The sequence below is a fragment of the Phalangium opilio genome, unplaced genomic scaffold, assembly GCF_054372755.1.
Source record: "Phalangium opilio isolate 3A_F unplaced genomic scaffold, DU_Popi_V2 ptg000362l_1, whole genome shotgun sequence".
NCBI lineage: Eukaryota > Metazoa > Arthropoda > Arachnida > Opiliones > Phalangiidae > Phalangium > Phalangium opilio.
Window position 1 is genome coordinate 739632 of NW_028324231.1, and position 21810 is coordinate 761441.

At 42.2% G+C, this 21810-nt stretch overlaps 2 protein-coding genes across 2 annotated transcripts; both read left to right on the forward strand.

The window, feature by feature from the left end:
- Window positions 1–33: 33 nt before the first annotated feature.
- LOC149597346 (NFX1-type zinc finger-containing protein 1-like) lies at window positions 34–9340 on the forward strand. The gene is made up of 3 exons (XM_089861040.1): window positions 34–244; window positions 7568–8158; window positions 8626–9340. Exons 2-3 carry the CDS (start codon window positions 7587–7589, stop codon window positions 9338–9340), a joined length of 1287 nt encoding a protein of 428 aa, XP_089717166.1. The 5' UTR covers window positions 34–244; window positions 7568–7586.
- Window positions 9341–10369: 1029 nt separating this feature from the next.
- Window positions 10370–13743, forward strand: LOC149597347 (NFX1-type zinc finger-containing protein 1-like). Its single transcript, XM_089861041.1, has 3 exons — window positions 10370–10875; window positions 11038–11595; window positions 12739–13743. The coding sequence occupies exons 1-3, from the start codon at window positions 10691–10693 to the stop codon at window positions 13274–13276; spliced, it is 1281 nt and encodes a 426-aa protein (XP_089717167.1). The 5' UTR covers window positions 10370–10690; the 3' UTR covers window positions 13277–13743.
- The last annotated feature ends 8067 nt before the right edge of the window (window positions 13744–21810 follow it).

Sequence of the window (21810 nt, forward strand, 5' to 3'; positions counted from 1 at the left end):
GCTTAACTTTTCTGCAGAATACGGCCGCAGAGGTAGTACTCTCGGTTTAAGTTTTAGTTTCGGTTTTCTCGGTTGTCGATTTGTAGCGCTGTGTGAAAATGCGGTGGTGAATACAATCATATCCAAAGCCAACCGTCGCAAAGGCGGCGTTCAAATAACATTCTATTTTACGTTGAAATGCATTGTTCTTAAAAAAACACCGGAAATTGACCAATGCTTAGCGAAAACGAAACAACGAATATTTGTAAGTTTTTGTTCTTTTTTTTATTTAAATATTTTACGGGTTATTTGCATTTAATTTAAATACTTCAGATTGGGTTTAAAATTAACGATAAACATGTTAGTGTCTTCATTCTTTAATGAAATTTTAAGGTTAGGTAAGGTATTGTTGTTAATTTGATCATGTAGCCTAGTTGTAATTTAGGTGGGCGTTGAAATTTTATCATCAGGTAGTGTCAGTGTACATATCTACGCGTGTATTGTAGTAGAATTAAAGTCATGGGGTGTCATTACCTTCTTTGAATTTATAACGACTCAGCCTGTACACTTTGGGTACAAAGTACAGTGTATTATTTATATTTATGGAATGAGTTTTAGAATTAACCAGACATTAGTTAATTATGGTAATTAATTAAGATTAACTGCCCATTAATTAATAACTCAAGGCTCAAATTTTAAAAAGTAATTAAACTTTCAATTAATTTGATTATAGGCCGTTTCCTACTACTTGTAATATCTAAAAATATCTTTTAAACAAATTTAATCAAACGTTGTTATCTGCGAAGTGTATTGTGAAGTGTTTAAATATTTGATTGGATAAAAATAATCTACACCGATAAGCAAATATTGAACTCTAAACTAAGCAGACGCTGTAGCGGAATTATAAGCCCGCTCAAAAAGGGGCGGGGCATAGTGGCGACATGGAGGTATAAACACGGGAGACCCTAATGCTGCCTAAGCAGTCTTTAAGTGATTTATTCTATTAATTCTTCTTCTAATTATAAGACCAGTCTGCATAATGAAAAATTGTAAAGAAATACAGTCTCCGAATGATTTTTAAATTCAAATTAGGTTCAGATTTCATGGTTAATTTGAAATAAGCCCCTCCGACCAATCGCGTAACGCCCTGCCTTTAAGGATAATAGCAGACAAACTTTTCCCGTCTTTTATTGCTCCATAGTACCCAACTGAAGGGCTAACACAAAAACGGCGTGTGCTTAGTTTTATTTATACGCTAATCGAAATTTGATGGCGGTTTTGAATTGCGTATTACAAATATACCGCCCGTTTACTGTTTTATCGATTGACAATGAAATGGAAAATTTCACACGCCGTATTCGGGGATTATTTGCCGAATACCAAATAATAATTATTATAATAAAATGGCCCTGGGTCGGTTATCAAAATGCATGCCCAGAATAGAGATAAAATAGGCGATAAAACTTTTATCACTGATTGATTTTAAATTCTTATCTCTAGTATTTTATTTGCAATAAATTCTAAACTAAAAAAAAAAAATAAGATACACTAATTTTTATTACATTTTACATAAGTAAAATCATAAATTCATAAGATATGTTCCATAAGTTTGTCACTGGTTACAAACTGGAGCTTGTCATGAAGTCTTGCGCGCGTCAAAGTCCACGGGAAGGGGGGGGGGTATGAAAGAAGAGGCGGGAGGGTCATAGCGATAGAGGTAAAATGGTATTACGTACTTTTCGCCGTCCCCGTCAGCAACGTCATCAAAACGTAGATAATTTAAATTTTTCGTTACGCGTTGAAGGGAGGGACTCTATACTGGGTGTCTATGAGTCGGACTGAAGTAAATACTAACTGTTCTCCATTCCTACTTCTAAAATTAAATCTATCACTGCCCAAAGTGAGTGTCCCCTCGAAAATGAACTGCTCTTTACAGAGCCTCACTACCGTACCGTCAAAGTTTTTGTTATTTTATTTTGTTGTTGAAATTTGTTGATGTAAAATTATTTCGTAATGATTACTCACCTAGGTATTTAAACATTCTTTGTTGGCAAAATTTCAAATATTATTCGTTTGGAACGAGTCAACTTAAGTACATGTAGACCTAGAATTTGCGCGTCATATCGGGGTTTTTCTCTCTCTAATGTGAAAACTGTTGTCTGGGAATTTCATATTGGTTTGGGTAACTTGAACTTCCTTCTATTGTAGCAGGAGCATTGTAGTACTAGCGTGAACCAAGAAGTGATATCTAGTTTATTAGGGAGAAGGTATAAATTCGCGTCTGCACATTTCTAGCTCTTTATCTCCAGTCCAAACATTACGTTGCCTGTCCGGAGTTAATACCCGCCCCACCTCTAAATTACAACCAGCATCTCATTGGTTCTTGAAACTCACGTCAGGGCGACGCGAATGACTATAGAATTCCGTATTTTCCGACTGAGGAGAGGCGAAATAGCCCGGGACCTCCTTTTACGTCGTCCCCCCCTTTGTATTATCGAAGGGGGACTGCAGGACTATGGCGCGCGAATATTTATTTATTTATTGAAGTATACATATTCGCTAAGCCTTTTTATGCCTAGGCTTCTGTGCAAATAGAAAAAAAGTTATGAATGAAAACATGTATTTAAATAGCAAAAAAAGGGGGGGGGGGAGTGGGAGAACAAAATTTTAAGAAGTTAAACTATAAAGAACAGAAAGTTTTTGACGAAACGTATGACGATTTTGAATGTGAACTAAATTAGATGGTAGATTATTCCAGTCATGTATGGCAGTGAAGGCGAAATGATTGAGGCGAAAATTTGATTTAACGAGAGGCTTGACTAATTTGAGAGCGTGACCACGGGTGATGGTGGTGGATTTGGTGAAAAATTCACCAGTCTCCAAATCGAGGCGGCCGTGGAAAAAGTCGTGTAAAAGGCACAGGTTGTTCACGCGATGTCTCAAAGAAACTGATTGAATCCGCAATGCAGCTAGGCGATCGGGCGCGGGAAGTCTTGATAGGCGTTGCGGAAGCTTAGAAAAAGCATTTTGAGCCTTTTGCAGGATCTTGGCATCACCTAACAGAGATGGTGTCCAAATCGGCGATGCATAGTCGAGTATCGGAAGAACCAGAGAGTTATATAACCCACGAATAAGTTTCTCCGACCGATGGTGTATATTTCGTCGAACCAATCCAGTGGTGGATTTGAGACGCTTACAGACTTTGTTGGATTGGCTGGAAAATTTCAACTTGGTGTCCACAAGAACCCCTAGATCCTCTTCCGTCGGGAGCGAACGAATTGGGGTACCATTTATGAGGTATACGTTGTTCGGGTTATGACGACCAAGATGAAGAACCGCACACTTATTGGCATTGAAGCGCATATCGTGATCAAGTGCCCAATTCGCAACAGCGTCCAAATCATCTTGTAGGAGGCGACAGTCAGCCATATTGCGAATGCGAAAGGATAATTTAGTGTCGTCCGCGAATAAAAGGACAAGAGCATGTCGCACGACAGACGGAAGCGAGTTGATGTAGATGTTGAATAATAGGGGCCCAAGAATGGAACCTTGGGGTACCCCACGCTTCACAGCACCCAAAGAAGACATTTCGCCGTGGAGAACCACTCGCTGGGTACGACCGCATAGGTACGACCTCAACCATTCCAAAGCGTCTCCAGTGACGCCCGCTAATTCCAGTGTATGCAGCAAACCAGTATGAGAGACAGTGTCGAAAGCCTTTGAAAAGTCCAAATATATTACGTCAACACCTGAACCATCGTCTAGCCATTTCGTCCACGTAGTTGTGGCAACGAGCAAATTGGTAATGCAAGACTTCCGAGGAAGGAACCCATGTTGAGCCGGGCTAAAGAAGTGGATGGTTTCCAAATGAGCACGCAACTGAACGTGAACAAGCCGTTCGGCAATTTTAGGAATGTGATTCAACACACTTATAGGTCTGTAGTTTGAGGGATCCGTACGCGACCCATTCTTATGTAAAGGCGTGATGTTGGCCTCTTTCCACTGGTCCGGGAGAGTGCAAGTAGAGAAGGAATAAGTCAATAGCTGATGAACTGGTGCCAGTAACTCAAGTGCAAGACGTCGTAGCAAAAGAGGGTGAATACCGTCTGAACCAGGAGACTTATTCGTAGGTAATTGATGGAGTTCGACGAAAATAGCTTCAGGTAGACAATCAAAATGGGCAAGAGTACGGGTAGGTACAGTAGAGGGAAGCATAGTGCGGTCGACAAACGAGGGACAAGAAAGGTGACCAGAATCCGAAACCACCGATACGAAGAACTCATTTAAAGCATCAGCCGCATCCCGAATAGATGTGGTTTGAGAGCCATCTGATCGAGTTATCTGTGTAATTTTGTGACGGCATTTTCTAAAACGATTTATGTAATTGTAGAAACTTTTCGGATTTTCCTTTAAACGGGTGGCCAATATGTTTTCTTGCTTCCGTCGGAGTTTGCGAAGATGATTAGTGTTGGAGTTTCGAAATGTCTTATATAAATCGTACTGGGCATTCACAACGCGCTCACTGGCATGCTAACGCTTTAGTTTAGAAAGTTTCTTCCAAGCTGCTTGCTTAAGTTGACGGGAACGAATTGTACGAGCAGCTGGTAAGGGCTTTGGCAATTCCCTGCGAAATGGGATAAAAGCATTTATCCCAGCCTGCAATACCGAATGGAAAGCAGTCCACAAGGCATTGATATTGTCAGCGGAAAAGACGTTGCCCCAGTCAAAGTTCAAAAGGTAGCCGGAGAAGGAATCATAATCTCCCTGGTAGAAGTTGCGTGTAGGGCGAAAAGTATCGGACTTGGCACTAAGGCTGGTTTCAAAAAGCACAACGCAATGATCACTAGTACCCACAGGAGCATGTATCGTCGGGTTGAAGGATAGAATGGGATCCGAGCAGAAGATAAGGTCTAGGACAGAGTCATTCATAGACGCTCCGCCCAAACGCGTGGCATCCAATACGATTTGGGTCAAACTGTTGTCGATAATGCACTCTAAAAATGACTTGGCATGCTGGGAGGCCCCCGGGTAGGGAATAACCGATGTCCAGTCCAGTCCAGGGTAATTGAAATCCCCAAGAAGAAGAAGCATATGATGGTTAACGTCACAAAAGTCTGTGAGGGCCTTGATGTAGTTGGTAGTGAAGACATGATTGTTGTACATCGGATTCGGTGAGCGATAGACAACAGAAACAACCAATGTAGTTGACTCCAGTACAAGTAAAACGGCCAATGAGTCAACACCCGCATAATCACCAGCCTGAGGGAGAATAGGATCCAATTCCCGAGACTTAAAAGAGTCCAATAGGTATAGGGCAACACCACCACCTCTTGAAACACCGCAGCGGTCCGCACGGTAAAGCGTAAATGAGGGGATGTTGAATTCACTATTTAAATGCTCGGATGTCCACCAAGTTTCAGTTAATGCGACAATAACGGCGTTATGACGAGAAATTAGAGTCACAAGTTCAGTAAATTTATAGTTATTGGCGATACTGCGTGCGTTTGTTAACAACCCCGAGAAGGAAGACCGAGTATCATCACTTGATAGGCGCTGGAGCGGAAGCGACGATAGCGGTGAGTAATGCGAAAGAGAAGGTACTTGATTATGTCGTGTAAATTGTGGCGAGGAAGAACTGTAAGTCGACACGCATCGTAAGAATAAATCAGGTGAGGGTACGAAAGGTGTAGCGAGATAGTTTAGGTGAGACCCTTTCGAATTAGTAGCAAACGGAATTAGTTTTTTGGCGCAGACGCAAACGGTGGTAAACTTCCCAACGGCACAGCAGTTAGCGGTGTAGCACGTGACAACATAGACGTAGTGGTAACAGTAGCAGCAGTGGTCGAAGTTAATGTAGCACGGGGCGAATGAACGATGGATCCCTGATGTATTACAAGAGTGGTTTCGCCCCCTGCACGGCGACGTTTAAGCTCCTGGCGCAGTTCAAAAAATCTTCGTTGTTCTTGAGGCGGTCTATCCAGCGAATAAGAATAATTGAAACCGTAATGACGATCCTTGCGTAAGGCATGTAGGCGCGAGAAAAAGTATCGACGGTCATGAACTGTCAGAAAACGAAAAGCCAATGGACGCGGCCTTTGAGAATCCTTTGAAAAACGCCCCAAACGAGAAAAGTGAACCTGTTTGATGTCCGAGACGGTGTAACCGCAGTCACGTAGAAGGGTCCTGCAGAAGTTCTCGTCATCATCAAGTGAATCAGTATCAGCTACGCCATAGATCAAAATGTTACGCTTCCGCCGCTCAACATCAAAACGATCAGTGGTATGGGACCCATTAACGACGGATCTCCCATCAGCTCGAGGAAGTAGATTCTCAGCGCAAGGTGACGGAGTCGAACGAAGAGAAGCCTTGAAATTGGCCGACAATTCTTGTAGACCGTGCGAGTTTGATTCACTTTTAGCACCCACCGAGTGTATCTCATTTCTCAGGGACTTCATTTCACTGTGAAACTCATTCAGGTCAGATACAGCAGATGAGTTGTTACAGGACTGACTATGTAGATGCAACGAACGAGAAGTATTCTCGCAAAGGACTCGGACAGAGTTAATGTCACCTTGCAGAGTAGTCAAAGAGGTGGTAATCGAACTTGAGTGTTTGTAAAACTCCTCAGAAAGGTTGGACAGGACCTCAGGCAGCTTCGCTATTTCGGGAGGCAAAGAACCTCCGGATGAAAGTCCGGCACTTGAAGTTTGAAGCGTTGCGAGAGATTCTTCGATGCGTCGTATGGCAGATACATTGTCATTCACAATTGTACGCAGGTCTGGAACCAGGAGAACACAACTTGGGCAAAGAAACGGTAAATGCTTTGCCTGGGTGGCATCCAGACTGCAATGGTCCTTGCAAAGGCTGTCAGGCAAATGAACGCATCCGGAATGGCAAAGAGAACGACACAAACCACAAGTAAACGCAGTTTGTCCATCGGCAACACTTAACGAACACATCGAGCACACATGATGGTCCCTTGTGGTAGTACATGACTTGGTAGTGACGGACGACAACGCCCTGCGAACCGAACGACCCCGAGTCATAATGGTAACATCAAGGTCAGAATCCGCAAAAGTGGAGACAACCGAAGTGGAAAGAGAGCGTCTTCGAGGCATATTAATGGGTGCAAGGTTGTAAAATTGAAAGAAAACACTAAGCCTTGGCCCGAGAAGAAACGAGTTTGAAAGTTGAATTTAAACTTTTTAAAAAACGGCACGAGCAAAAAAACATGCGACCGCGCGCCGCGTGAGTTTTCTGGCGGTAATTTAGGGAGAGCCGCACTTGGGCATCTTATTCCTTCTCCCTAATAAACTAGATATCGCTTCTTGCATGAACTATTGTTCACGACGCTAGACATTTTTAAACCCACGACATTGTTTTTGACTCTTCTTAATATAAAATTGAAATGAAAGTGGAAATCAAAATTTGTTACGGAAAAAAATTACTTTGAACCTTCAGTGAAAACCAGTTTAAAATGTAAAATGTCAATTTAATATTTTGAAATTAATAAAATAATTAAATGTGTGGCAACGCTGGTAACATATCACGCTCCTATTCAATGGATCTACCGCAAATTCATTTGCAGCAATTACTCTACCGTTAAAATGAACCGGCGACCTTTTCGTGGACGCCGTAACCAAAACAATGACGCGGACCAAAGAGATCTCTTCGAAATTGCTCGGGAACAATTTAACGCGAATGGTCCTCAAGGGAACAGAGGACCGCGTGGTGGACATAACGAAGGTCGTGGACGTCGAGGAAACCGTCAAGAAAACGGAGGTCCTCGTGGCCCTCAAAACCAAGAGCGTAGAGGACATGGTGGAAATGCTCCCGGAGGTAACAGACGCGACCAAGACGACCATGATGGCTTCGGAGGCGCCCAACCTCGTGGCCCTCAAAACCAAAACCGTAGAAGACGTGGTGGAAATGGTCCCGGAGATAACAGACGCAACCAGGGAGGTGATGGTAGAGGCGCTGGTGAACACCCTGTGATTGGTGTGGTAAACCATGACGAAAGACCACCTAGGAATGGTAATGATGGTCGTGAAGAGAATGCCATTGGTGGATTACAACGTCAAGCTAAACAATTATACCCAATGGGATTCCGAAAACTTGAAGAATTGGAGACCAAGTCACCGGCGGAAGTCGTCTTCACCGTCAATTCGAATCGTAGCGGGTAAGTCACTCCTGACATGTCTTAAAGTGGAACCTATGGTATCTTAATGTTATAATGGGTTACAATGACGCGATTTGTTGCAAAATTGCTTCAATTTCAATATGAAATATGTATGGTGTTCCAAAAATTGTGGTGGGCCATAGTAGAGTAGGATGGTTCTATGGGAAATCATCAATTTTGAGTCGAAAATGTTCTATACTTCTAAGACCACCGATTTTGCCCCCACAAGGGATGCACCCCCTAAGTACAAGTTACGATTAGAGCAGTGCTTTATGGATGATCTCCTTAAATTTAAGGATGAAACTGAACACACAATGCTAATTAAATTAAAACACTCCGATGATCATGTGTCATCATAGAACATGTTGACTCAAAATTTATTTCCTATAGAACCACCTCACTGCGTTACTTTTTTTGGGACACCGTGTATAAAAAAATATTGATTAAGTGTTACGTTCAAAATTAAGGTTCAAAGAACTATTGAATGAAAATTTCCTCACTAACGATAAGATTGGTAAATGTCTTCAAGTCATATCCTTGGGTTGCCAATGCGAGCATAAGGAAAATCGTTCCCAATTCCTTATAAATCTATTGAAGGAGAATGAGAAATTCCTTACAAGTCACCTCATAAAGTACTTGCTCGAAACCCAGAACAGTCCCCCAAACGCCTATCGTCTCGTATCAATGGGTCATCTCTTGGACTTGATTGAAACATTACAAAAGTTCCATCCTCAAGAATCACTTATGACCACGCAAATACTATTGCCCTTAGCCGGGGACACCATTAAACGTTTGACCAACGTCCTAGGGGAACAAAGGCGCTATTTAGAACGTTTGGAGACCTTGGACGCGGTCAAGAACAGCTTGGTTGATAATTTTAGCGTTGTACACGCCACCAAGAAACTGCCCGAAGATAAAGTACCCAATTACTTTAGGGATATCCCAATTTTCCCTGATAAACACGACTTAATTACCAATGCCAGACCGTTCCTGAGGGCGAATATAGTTGAAGGACGCTACAAGAATGTAGAACATTATTTGGATGTCCAGTTTAGGTTGCTTAGGGAGGATTTCATCAGGCCCTTGAGAGAAGGTCAGTTGGTGTCTTGTAAATGCTATAAGATCGACAGGGTTGCCATTGGTCAGGGAGAAAATGGATGGGTTGGAAAATATCCCTCTTAACCTTAACAACTAGCTTTTGTTTGACCTAAAAAGGTCAGGGAAGATCAAATCATACTTGTTTGTGTTTGATATGTTTGGTACATGATCAAAAAGGTTGCAATGGGCTTATAGGGGTAAAGAACGCGACCTAATTCAGGTAAGTCACCCAAGATTTTTGCATAAGCCTATTTGAACTATCACGGACACCTCGAACTCGAGGCTGTACACCCGTAGCCCAGTTGAGATAGGGCCAAGGATTTAGTACGGTTGGATAGCCTACAATTAGAGCTATCATACACTCAAGGGATTTCCCTGGAAATTTAGTTACGAAGTGCCACGAGCCTTGTGGAGATTGCGTGGTTAGGGTTATGAAAACTGTTCCCAAATGTGGCCATGAAGTATTCCTGCCATGCCACGTTGACGAAAAGTCACATAAATGTACACTGCCTTGTCCCAAGTTGCTAACATGCGGTCATAAATGCCCCAGACCATGCGGGGAACGTTGTGGCGATTGCAGGAAACTCGTCACCGTTACTGGACCATGCGGACACGATATCCGAATACAGTGCCTTTTTTCCAAGGATAACGCTGAACTCATCGACGCTTGCAATGGTAATTGTCCCAAGGTTTTGAGTTGCGGCCATAAATGCGATAAAAAATGCGGTAAGCCTTGCCAAACTAATTGCGTCGTCAAAGTGAATGTGCAATTGGATTGCGGGCACCAAAGAGAATGTACCAAGAGGAGCAGAAAGTTTAGCCTTTCACAAGGCTTTTGAAAAGCCCAGCCACGATTTTGTAGTAACTAGATCCGGTTTTTGGTTTTTGGCGTAGCAGCGTTGCCTTTTATTGGTTAAGTTATTTCGACAGCTTATTTTTGGTGGTGGCAAAGGGTTGATCTCTGGGTTGACCGTTGACGTACAAAAGGTGATTTTTAAGCAGACGGCAGGGTCACGAGAACAACCGGAACTAGTTTCTCCAAATTCAGAGTCGGTCCCTATCTCGAAAGTTTCTGCTCCTCTTGGTATATTCTCTTTGCGGGCACGTAGTCAAATCCAGTTGCTATAAATCCAAGGATCGCGTCAATTTACAAGAAAATTGCGCCGCAAAATGTAACGCGAAGTTGAATTGCGAACACACTTGTTCCGGCAGTTGCGGAGAGTGTTTTCAAGGGAGACTTCACGCTCCTTGCAATATGCCTTGCAAGAAGATTCTGGTTTGCGGCCACGCTTGTCGGGCGCCTTGTTCCAATAGTTGCCCACCGTGCGGGTACCGTTGCGACAATAGGTGTCCTCATAGTCTATGTCAACAGACGTGCGGTTATCCTTGTCCGCCTTGTTTGGAAAAGTGTAAATGGAGCTGTAAACACGAAAAATGTCTTGCCAAATGCGGCGAGATTTGCAACAGACCCCCGTGCAAGTTTACGTGCACAGGAAACTAAAATGCGGACATATTTGCGTTGGAATGTGCGGAGAGCCGTGTCCGAAGCTTTGCCGAACGTGCAATAAGGAAGAGTTGGAAACGATATTCTTTGAGGAGGAGGACCATCCAAAGGCCAGGTAAGTGTCTCTCTACAATTATGTCCACCGACATTAGAAGCACTTAGGACTTAATGGTTTAACGCCACCTACATACAACGCGTTGTACTTTGTGGGACCTTTGATAATATCAAGGGAAATTATGGAACACAGATCTAAGAGCTGTGAATTCTCGCGTTACAGATTTATTGAATTGGAAGACTGCGAACACGTCATCGAAATCTATGGTTTAACCAAATGGATTCAAGCCCAGAACGAAAAGACTAGCGAAGTCAAAATGCTCTCGTGTCCCAAATGTAAAACACCAATCAGACGCAACCTAAGGTTCGGGAACGAGGTTAAGTCGGCCCTAGCTCGAATAGAAACCGTTAAGCGAAAAGCCTTTGGGGAATTAGAGAAGAATAAACGCGATCAGTCCATTCTGGAAGCGGATGTCAGCCATTTTGATCACGATTTGAAGACGAGAAGCAAGAACCGAGTGGTCTTCACCACGTACCTGAATCCGCAGAGTGTCAAGTACAAGGAGTACCTGAAATACTTGATGGCCATCTTTGCGGTAAACACCTTCGATCAGGATAGTTTGATCAGATTTCGAAATTACTTGAGTATCTTGAAAGAGGTGGAGAACGTTGAGAACAGCTTGGATGATAGTGTCCTCAAGGCGTTAAACTCGGACCTGAAGTCTTTGTATCAAAAGGCCTTGGAATTTACCTCGTACACGATTGAAAGAATGACGCAAAAGTAAGTGCCTATCAAATTATGTCAGGGAAAGGGCCAGGGAAGATAATGGAGGGTTACCGGGTTGTCCGTTGGGATTTTGAAAACGAGCGTCAGGGAATTTTAGAATTGTCATACACGTCAGGGAATTTCATATTGGTTGGGTAATTTTCGTGGAAGTTTACGCTGCACAGTGCCGGATTAGTATCCTCTAAGCGCGTGCCTAGAGTCCCCAGTGCTCAGAGGGCCCCCGATGATCAGCCTTAAGCTCTCAGCTGTCATATCACAGTGGGCCCATGAATGTCTCGTGCATAGGGGGCCCCCGATGATCAGCCTTAAGCTCTCAGCTGTCATATCACAGTGGGCCCATGAATGTCTCGTGCATCGGGGGCCCCCGATGATCAGCCTTAAGCTCTCAGCTGTCATATCACAGTGGGCCCATGAATGTCTCGTGCATAGGGGGCCCCCGATGATCAGCCTTAAGCTCTCAGCTGTCATATCACATTGGCCCATGAACGTCCAGTGCATAGAGGCCCCCGGGGGTGTTGATCCGAGTCCGACACTGTTCAGGCATGGTGTTTCATTTTTGACCAAAGTATAGTGGGTTCCATGGGCGATTTTGAGTGGAAAATGTTGTTTGAAATATTGCCACAAGGGACACCCTAAACTCGGTATGATTTGGAGTGTTTTAGCGATGAGTTAGCTCAAAATTCCATAAATGGAACTATCCCAATGCACTTCTGTTCTACCAACCTTTTTTGGAGTTAGTGCATAAGTTGATAAGATATGTTCATTCCATAAGTTTGTAAATTCTGGTTACAAACTGGAGCTTGTCATGAAGTGAGTGTGGTAGGTCATAGATTCGAGGTAAAGCGCTGTTGTCAAAGGCTTAGTATAGACTAAATAGGACCTAGATGGAAGCCCTGCAAAATTAACCACCGACTCCACCGAGTGTAGGACTTCAATTCTCACTCGTCGTTCTCGAACTAACTCAAGCTGTAAGTCTCTCAGTAGCGTTATGCTTATGGAAGGAACATGTCTTATGTTAGTGGTACTAGTTATTTTTGAACCCACAACATTCTGACATTTATGCAATTAAAAGTGTTGATGGAAAATGACCTTAGACACTCCTTGAAAGTTAAAAATATCGTTTAAATCTGTACCCAGAATGCGAAGGTCAGGTCGCCAAACGAACCAGCTAATCCAGGACTTGTCAAACGAAACGCGTCGTTTGCAATCCTTACACAATTTCTTCAAAGATTTTGGCAAAATTCGTGTAAACGGTTCATTGAGAGCCAAAGAATTCTTCGACGTCATCCTGGAGAAGTTACTGGTTAATAAGGCCATGACGGAAGCTGACTTCAAGGAACTAAACATTATGAAACAAAAACTGGTTGTCCTCAGCGAAGGAGCCGTAATTGGGGTTAGCCAGGAAGAAAAGTTACAAATACTTAAAGCCATGGGTCTCTCTCAGGGACATTGGTACACTTGTCCCAATGGACACGTTTATTGTATTACCGAGTGTGGAGGGGCCATGGTTCAAGGTCGTTGCAACGAATGCGGTGCCACAATTGGTGGTGGGTCACATAGACTCAGGGAAGATAATAGAGTCGCTAGGGCCATGGATGGAGCCAGACATTCGGCTTGGTCCGCGCAAGCTGATATGGCCAATTACCGATTAGAAGATGAGGCTGATTTTGACTAAGTACTTTATTTTTACTAACATAATTCCATTTTTATTATTATACTTGTCTTCAGTGACATATTAATCTTTTCACTTATCTCTAATTTTTCTTCAATTTTATTAAATCAACGACTTTGATTTTTGTAGTTTCTTTGTTTTGAGTAAGGCCAAGGCTTAGGGTTTTTTTTGTGATGAAATTTTATATTATAATCTTATCGAAAAGGGTTCCCCCATGTTCTAGCGTTAAATAGTTGCTTAGAAAGTGTTAATTAATTTTAAATGCTTCCTAAATTAGTAATTCACAACCAAAGAAGTTTTTTAAAATTAAAAAAATTGCCAAAGAAAGTTTTCACTGATTAAAAATAACACTAAAAAAGAAAGTGTTCATTCAAAATGGTTCCTCAATTTTAATAAATGCCAAAAAAATGTTAAATTAGTTGAGAAATTTGTTGTACTATTAACGTAGAATAAAGATATTTTCAAAAATTTCTAGGTAAAATTTGACAAGGCCTAAAATTCCTAAATCTACACGTGTTTACGAAGTATTTAAATTTTCCCGCCATTAAGACGAAAGGTGAAGCTGATTGGTGTACAGGTTTGAAGTATTTCCGGTTTGTGGATTTTCAACTTTATATTATGAAATATTAATTTTATTTTAGCATAATAGCTTTATTAATATTTGGAAAAATAAATTTTAAAAACCCAAGGCTATCAAAAGTATAAAAAGGTATTCATGAGAGCCATGGCAACAGACGAATTTATTAATATTTTTACTTATTAGCAGTCCTGTAGTCGTGATTTTCGTATTAGTGATATACCTCTATACGAATACGTCGTGATGCAGTAGGCCCTGACCATCTGTACCTTTACTTAGCCTAACCCTAAAAACCGCCGTGACTAACGTCAAAATTCCCGTAACGGATGTGTCCTAAATAATAAATTCGATTTTTAAAAACTTACCTACAATTCATATTCATTAACCCACTCAGGTTTGTCTTTAATTATTTGTAGGTACATAAAAAGAAAATAAATATAAAAACCCCAAACATACAAATTCATAAGTATCCGACCCCACAGATAAAAATTCAAAAGTTTCCGACCCCACAGATTAAGAGGTACCCCACCATCAACCCGACATTTTAGAGATAAGAATAAATAATAAAAAACTCGAGGTTTCTATCAACTCTCTATGGTTCAGTTGGTAGATTGTCTGCCTATTGCACCAGCGACCCGGGTTCGATTCCCGGGTCTGACCTGAAAAAATTTTAATTATAATTAAATCTCTAACCGAGCCCAGTAACCCCTATGGGTGGGTTGTGGTAATATAACGAAGCGACAACCCCGGCCACTACTACTACGGACGGCTCGGGTCAATGGCTAAGCAAAACGTAAACAATCAAACCCCTCCATAGGAATTGCATTAGACCCAACTTTGCAGGCTCATCCAATCAATTATTTCAAACTGGACCTCTGATTCCTGTTTTTCTACCCGCGGATAACCCGACAACCTGTTTCGGCTTGACACGGGTAATGGGGGGAGTATTTTTTGCTACCCGAGTAGTTTCAAATTGTTGGAAAAGTCATTGTCGGGTATCGGGTACCCGCACACCCCTACGAATAATTCGATCGAATATCGAAACGAATAACCGTCTCGGTATTCGTTTGAACCCATTTTTACTATTCGAACGAATATCGAATACCGACTTTACTATTCGATAAATATTCGACAACCAATTTCGCAAAGGGCCAAGGCCTAACTCCACTATTTTAAGTATGAAGATGTGTACAAAATGTGAAATATTAACGCCTAAAAATATTCTTTCACTAAAAGCATAGTCATTTTCATTTCCGAATAAATATTTTGTAAAAAATTCTTACTAAAAGCTCCTTTAGTACTTTGCCAATAGCAGGCCTTGATATTCGACAAGTATTCGCGAATAGTAGGCTTAATATTCGCGAATAGTAGGCCTAATATTCGACGAGTATTCGATAAGACTATATTTTCGTTAAGCCTAACTATTCGATATTCGATTAAAAAATCATTATTCGTCTCGATATTCGATAAGAAAATTTTTGGGTATTCGATATTCGTCTCGATAGTAAAAAAGTGGTATTCTCCTATGCTTAATTCCAGGCCAAGCATCCACTTGCTTACATATTGTTTGAAGAGGAAAGAGCAACAAGAAAAAAAGCAGCGAAAAAACGCGATTCGCCTCCTCCAACACCTCATTTTCAAGCTCACAGTAGAAAACAAGAAAATCCTACTGGATATTGTTATACAGTGTCGGAAAGTCGCGGGAGCGAGAGTGAAGAACTAATCAGCAGCTCGGACGAATCGGAACCAAGGCCCACGGACGATGTCAGTGTCAAATTAGATGTAGGCTTAGATAATGAGGAAAATGATAATGCTGATGAGGACAATCGCGAAAATGATCTGGAATCGGACCACGAACAGATGGAGGACGGGGTTCAAATTAGGCCATTAGTGATAAGTGAACAAAACCCTAATGAACCAGTTCCCCAAACATCCCAGTATGACCCTAACGCGATTCGAAATTTTTCGGGCCGAAATAGCCTGACACTATTTTGGCCTGTTTTTCAGGCGTAAATAGCTGGCCCGATGAGGCGCTGCTATTTAGGCCCGAAAAACAGGCCAAAATAGTGCCCAATCGCGAGCCAGCTATTTTGGCCTGTTTTTCGGGCTTCTGACTTTTCAGGCGAAATTAGCGTCATCTTATTCCTAAGCTATTTTGGCCTGTTTTTCAGGCGTCGGAATTTTCGGGCTGGAATAGCATTGTTCGCGCGGCCCGCACTATTTTGGCCTGTTTTTCGGGCTTAAGAAATTCAAGGCCAAATTAGGCACCCTATACTTGTAGACTATTTTCGCCTGTTTTTCGGGCCTTGATTTTCTATAGGCTAATATAGTCATGGCCGCGCGGGATGGACTATTTTAGCCTGTTTTCTTATCTTAGGACCAATGCTTTAGATTTTATTAAAAATTGGAAAAATGGCGACGTTTTCAATCAGGTGACTTCCGCCTTCCAATGTACTATGGGTTTAAGAAAATACCCGCCAAATCGAGTGCATATTCATTGGGAATTTTGCAGTGTCAACGAAATTGCACAGAATTTCAAGGAAAACGTAGGTTAGCAATTTTAACTTGCCCTAATCCTCCTTAGTAGACCATTTGTCTAAGGTTTTATGAGCTTAAAAAATAGTCGCTTAATTTTGAACTACTGAACACCTTCCCCTTTTCGCCCTTGGAACGTACATTTCCTCTGGAATTAAAAAAGACGACCCAGGGGCAAGGTCTGTATATGCGCAAAAAATTGCACTATTAGGTTGGCTCGTACAGACCCAAAAAATCTCGGTTTTTCGGAGCTAGGCGCGAGAGGTAGAAATATCTCAAAACATACGAAACAAGGCGACGCGTACCGCTTGAGGATTGAGAGGGCGAAGTGTCACGTGTGATGAAAGTGGGGAGAGAGAAATCTTTCGCTAAACGGTTAACGGTTCCTGGCCGATACTGGGCGCGAAACGGCAAATATCCTCCGCGAGATCTAGAGTCCGAGGCTCCGACAACATACTTCGGGAGTCGGGCGAGTGAGTCACGGGCTCACGGCCCTGGTCGGTAAAAGTTGTTCCGGGTAAATATACACGAGAATCTCAAGATAAATTAAATAGTTATTTAAGACTACCATTAATATTATTTTTGGCTTTGAAGCTAACGGCCAGTGATTTTGTTTTGACTATAATTTGTCAGGTATTAAAATATCCGGTAAGCCTCGGTTTCGGCTTGGGCACCGGTCGATTCAGCTTGTCATGTTTCACGAGATAGAATAATTATAATATTAATAATAATCAATTATAATTATTATAATCAATAGTTTGCACTAATTAATATACTAGAATAGTTATTGTTATTTTGTACCATGTGCAGGCACCTGAAATAAAACTTTATTCCAACTTCCAAAGTAATTAAACAGTCTGTGAAATAAATGGATTTTATGAAATTTACTGTGCCTATATTTATATTTATTTTTACTCTTATAAACACCGATCAACTAAAATTCATAATTAAAAAATACTCGCACAAAAATTATTTGTACAACATTTGCACTATAACGCTGTTTCTGAAAAGACTGGATGGCTGACAGACATACGTAAGATATTTTATAAGCCCCTCCGTGCTAGCTTTGTAAACCAACGCGCTGGTTGTCTGGAAAATCGAAAACTCGACGCGCGAAAAGCGCGTATGGGCCCCCCTTGACCCAGGGGCTCAGTTCGAAATAGTAGCCTGATTGTACCGTACTTAACAGGCGTACAGAAAAGTTGAGTGAATGGCCCCTCTATGCGCTACCCTAATGATTGAATAGCCCCTCTTTACCTTACCCTAATGAGTGAATAGCCCCTCTATAGCTTACCCTGAGTGAATAGCCCCTCTATACCTTACCCTAATGAGTGAATAGCCCCTCTATAGCTTGCCCTAATGAGTGAATAGCCCCTCTATACCTTACCCTAATGAGTGAATAGCCCCTCTATACCTTACCCTAATGAGTGAATAGCCCCTCTATAGCTTGCCCTAATGAGTGAATATCCCCTCTATAGCTTACCCTAATGAGTGAATAGCCCCTCTATACCTTACCCTAATGAGTGAATAGCCCCTCTATAGCTTGCCCTAATGAGTGAATAGCCCCTCTATACCTTACCCTAATGAGTGAATAGCCCCTCTATACCTTACCCTAATGAGTGAATAGCCCCTCTATAGCTTACCCTAATGAGTGAGTATCCCCTCTATAGCTTGCCCTAATGAGTGAATAGCCCCTCTATACCTTACCCTAATGAGTGAGTATCCCCTCTATAGCTTGCCCTAATGAGTGAATAGCCCCTCTATACCTTACCCTAATGAGTGAATAGCCCCTCTATACCTTACCCTAATGAGTGTATAGCCCCTCTATACCTTACCCTAATGAGTGAATAGCCCCTCTATACCTTACCCTAATGAGTGAATAGCCCCTCTATACCTTACCCTAATTAGTGAATATCCCCTCTATAGCTTACCCTAATGAGTGAGTATCCCCTCTATAGCTTGCCCTAATGAGTGAATAGCCCCTCTATAGCTTATCCTAATGAGTGAATAGCCCCTCTATACCTTACCCTAATGAGTGAATAGCCCCTCTATACCTTACCCTAATGAGTGAATAGCCCCTCTATAGCTTGCCCTAATGAGTGAATATCCCCTCTATAGCTTACCCTAATGAGTGAATAGCCCCTCTATACCTTACCCTAATGAGTGAATAGCCCCTCTATACCTTACCCTAATGAGTGTATAGCCCCTCTATACCTTACCCTAATGAGTGAATAGCCCCTCTATACCTTACCCTAATGAGTGAATAGCCCCTCTATACCTTACCCTAATTAGTGAATATCCCCTCTATAGCTTACCCTAATGAGTGAGTATCCCCTCTATACCTTACCCTAATGAGTGAATAGCCCCTCTATAGCTTATCCTAATGAGTGAATAGCCCCTCTATACCTTACCCTAATGAGTGAATAGCCCCTCTATACCTTACCCTAATGAGTGAATAGCCCCTCTATAGCTTGCCCTAATGAGTGAATATCCCCTCTATAGCTTACCCTAATGAGTGAATAGCCCCTCTATACCTTACCCTAATGAGTGAATAGCCCCTCTATAGCTTGCCCTAATGAGTGAATAGCCCCTCTATACCTTACCCTAATGAGTGAATAGCCCCTCTATACCTTACCCTAATGAGTGAATAGCCCCTCTATAGCTTACCCTAATGAGTGAGTATCCCCTCTATAGCTTGCCCTAATGAGTGAATAGCCCCTCTATACCTTACCCTAATGAGTGAATAGCCCCTCTATAGCTTGCCCTAATGAGTGAATAGCCCCTCTATACCTTACCCTAATGAGTGAATAGCCCCTCTATACCTTACCCTAATGAGTGTATAGCCCCTCTATACCTTACCCTAATGAGTGAATAGCCCCTCTATACCTTACCCTAATGAGTGAATAGCCCCTCTATACCTTACCCTAATTAGTGAATATCCCCTCTATAGCTTACCCTAATGAGTGAGTATCCCCTCTATAGCTTGCCCTAATGAGTGAATAGCCCCTCTATAGCTTGCCCTAATGAGTGAATAGCCCCTCTATACCTTACCCTAATGAGTGAATAGCCCCTCTATAGCTTGCCCTAATGAGTGAATAGCCCCTCTATACCTTACCCTAATGAGTGAATAGCCCCTCTATACCTTACCCTAATGAGTGAATAGCCCCTCTATACCTTACCCTAATGAGTGAATAGCCCCTCTATAGCTTGCCCTAATGAGTGAATAGCCCCTCTATACCTTACCCTAATGAGTGAATAGCCCCTCTATACCTTACCCTAATGAGTGAATAGCCCCTCTATAGCTTGCCCTAATGAGTGAATAGCCCCTCTATACCTTACCCTAATGAGTGAATAGCCCCTCTATAGCTTGCCCTAATGAGTGAATAGCCCCTCTATACCTTACCCTAATGAGTGAATAGCCCCTCTATACCTTACCCTAATGAGTGTATAGCCCCTCTATACCTTACCCTAATTAGTGAATATCCCCTCTATAGCTTACCCTAATGAGTGAGTATCCCCTCTATAGCTTGCCCTAATGAGTGAATAGCCCCTCTATAGCTTATCCTAATGAGTGAATAGCCCCTCTATACCTTACCCTAATGAGTGAATAGCCCCTCTATACCTTACCCTAATGAGTGAATAGCCCCTCTATACCTTACCCTAATTAGTGAGTATCCCCTCTATAGCTTACCCTAATGAGTGAATAGCCCCTCTATACCTTACCCTAATGAGTGAATAGCCCCTCTATACCTTACCCTAATGAGTGTATAGCCCCTCTATACCTTACCCTAATGAGTGAATAGCCCCTCTATACCTTACCCTAATGAGTGAATAGCCCCTCTATACCTTACCCTAATTAGTGAATATCCCCTCTATAGCTTACCCTAATGAGTGAGTATCCCCTCTATAGCTTGCCCTAATGAGTGAATAGCCCCTCTATAGCTTGCCCTAATGAGTGAATAGCCCCTCTATACCTTACCCTAATGAGTGAATAGCCCCTCTATAGCTTGCCCTAATGAGTGAATAGCCCCTCTATACCTTACCCTAATGAGTGAATAGCCCCTCTATACCTTACCATAATGAGTGAATAGCCCTCTATACCTTACCCTAATGAGTGAATAGCCCCTCTATAGCTTATCCTAATGAGTGAATAGCCCCTCTATACCTTACCCTAATGAGTGAATAGCCACTCTATACCTTACCCTAATGAGTGAATAGCCCCTCTATAGCTTGCCCTAATGAGTGAATAGCCCCTCTATACCTTACCCTAATTAGTGAATATCCCCTCTATAGCTTACCCTAATGAGTGAGTATCCCCTCTATAGCTTGCCCTAATGAGTGAATAGCCCCTCTATAGCTTGCCCTAATGAGTGAATAGCCCCTCTATACCTTACCCTAATGAGTGAATAGCCCCTCTATAGCTTGCCCTAATGAGTGAATAGCCCCTCTATACCTTACCCTAATTAGTGAGTATCCCCTCTATACCTTACCCTAATTAGTGAATATCCCCTCTATAGCTTACCCTAATGAGTGAGTATCCCCTCTATACCTTACCCTAATGAGTGAGTATCCCCTCTATAGCTTGCCCTAATGAGTGAATAGCCCCTCTATACCTTACCCTAATGAGTGAATAGCCCCTCTTTACCTTACCCTAATGAGTGAATAGCCCCTCTATACCTTACCCTAATGAGTGAATAGCCCCTCTATACCTTACCCTAATGAGTGAATAGCCCCTCTTTACCTTACCCTAATGAGTGAATAGCCCCTCTATAGCTTACCCTGAGTGAATAGCCCTCTATACCTTACCCTAATGAGTGAATATCCCCTCTATACCTTACCCTAATTAGTGAATATCCCCTCTATAGCTTACCCTAATGAGTGAGTATCCCCTCTATAGCTTGACCTAATTAGTGAATAGCCCCTCTATACCTTACCCTAATGAGTGAATATCCCCTCTATAGCTTGCCCTAATGAGTGAATAGCCCCTCTATAGCTTACCCTAATGAGTGAGTATCCCCTCTATATCTTGCCCTAATGAGTGAATAGCCCCTATATAGCTTGCCCTAATGAGTGAATAGCCCCTCTATACCTTACCCTAATTAGTGAATATCCCCTCTATACCTTACCCTAATGAGTGAATAGCCCCTCTTTACCTTACCCTAATGAGTGAATAGCCCCTCTATACCTTACCCTAATGAGTGAATAGCCCCTCTATACCTTACCCTAATGAGTGAATAGCCCCTCTTTACCTTACCCTAATGAGTGAATAGCCCCTCTATAGCTTACCCTGAGTGAATAGCCCTCTATACCTTACCCTAATGAGTGAATATCCCCTCTATACCTTACCCTAATTAGTGAATATCCCCTCTATAGCTTACCCTAATGAGTGAGTATCCCCTCTATAGCTTGACCTAATTAGTGAATA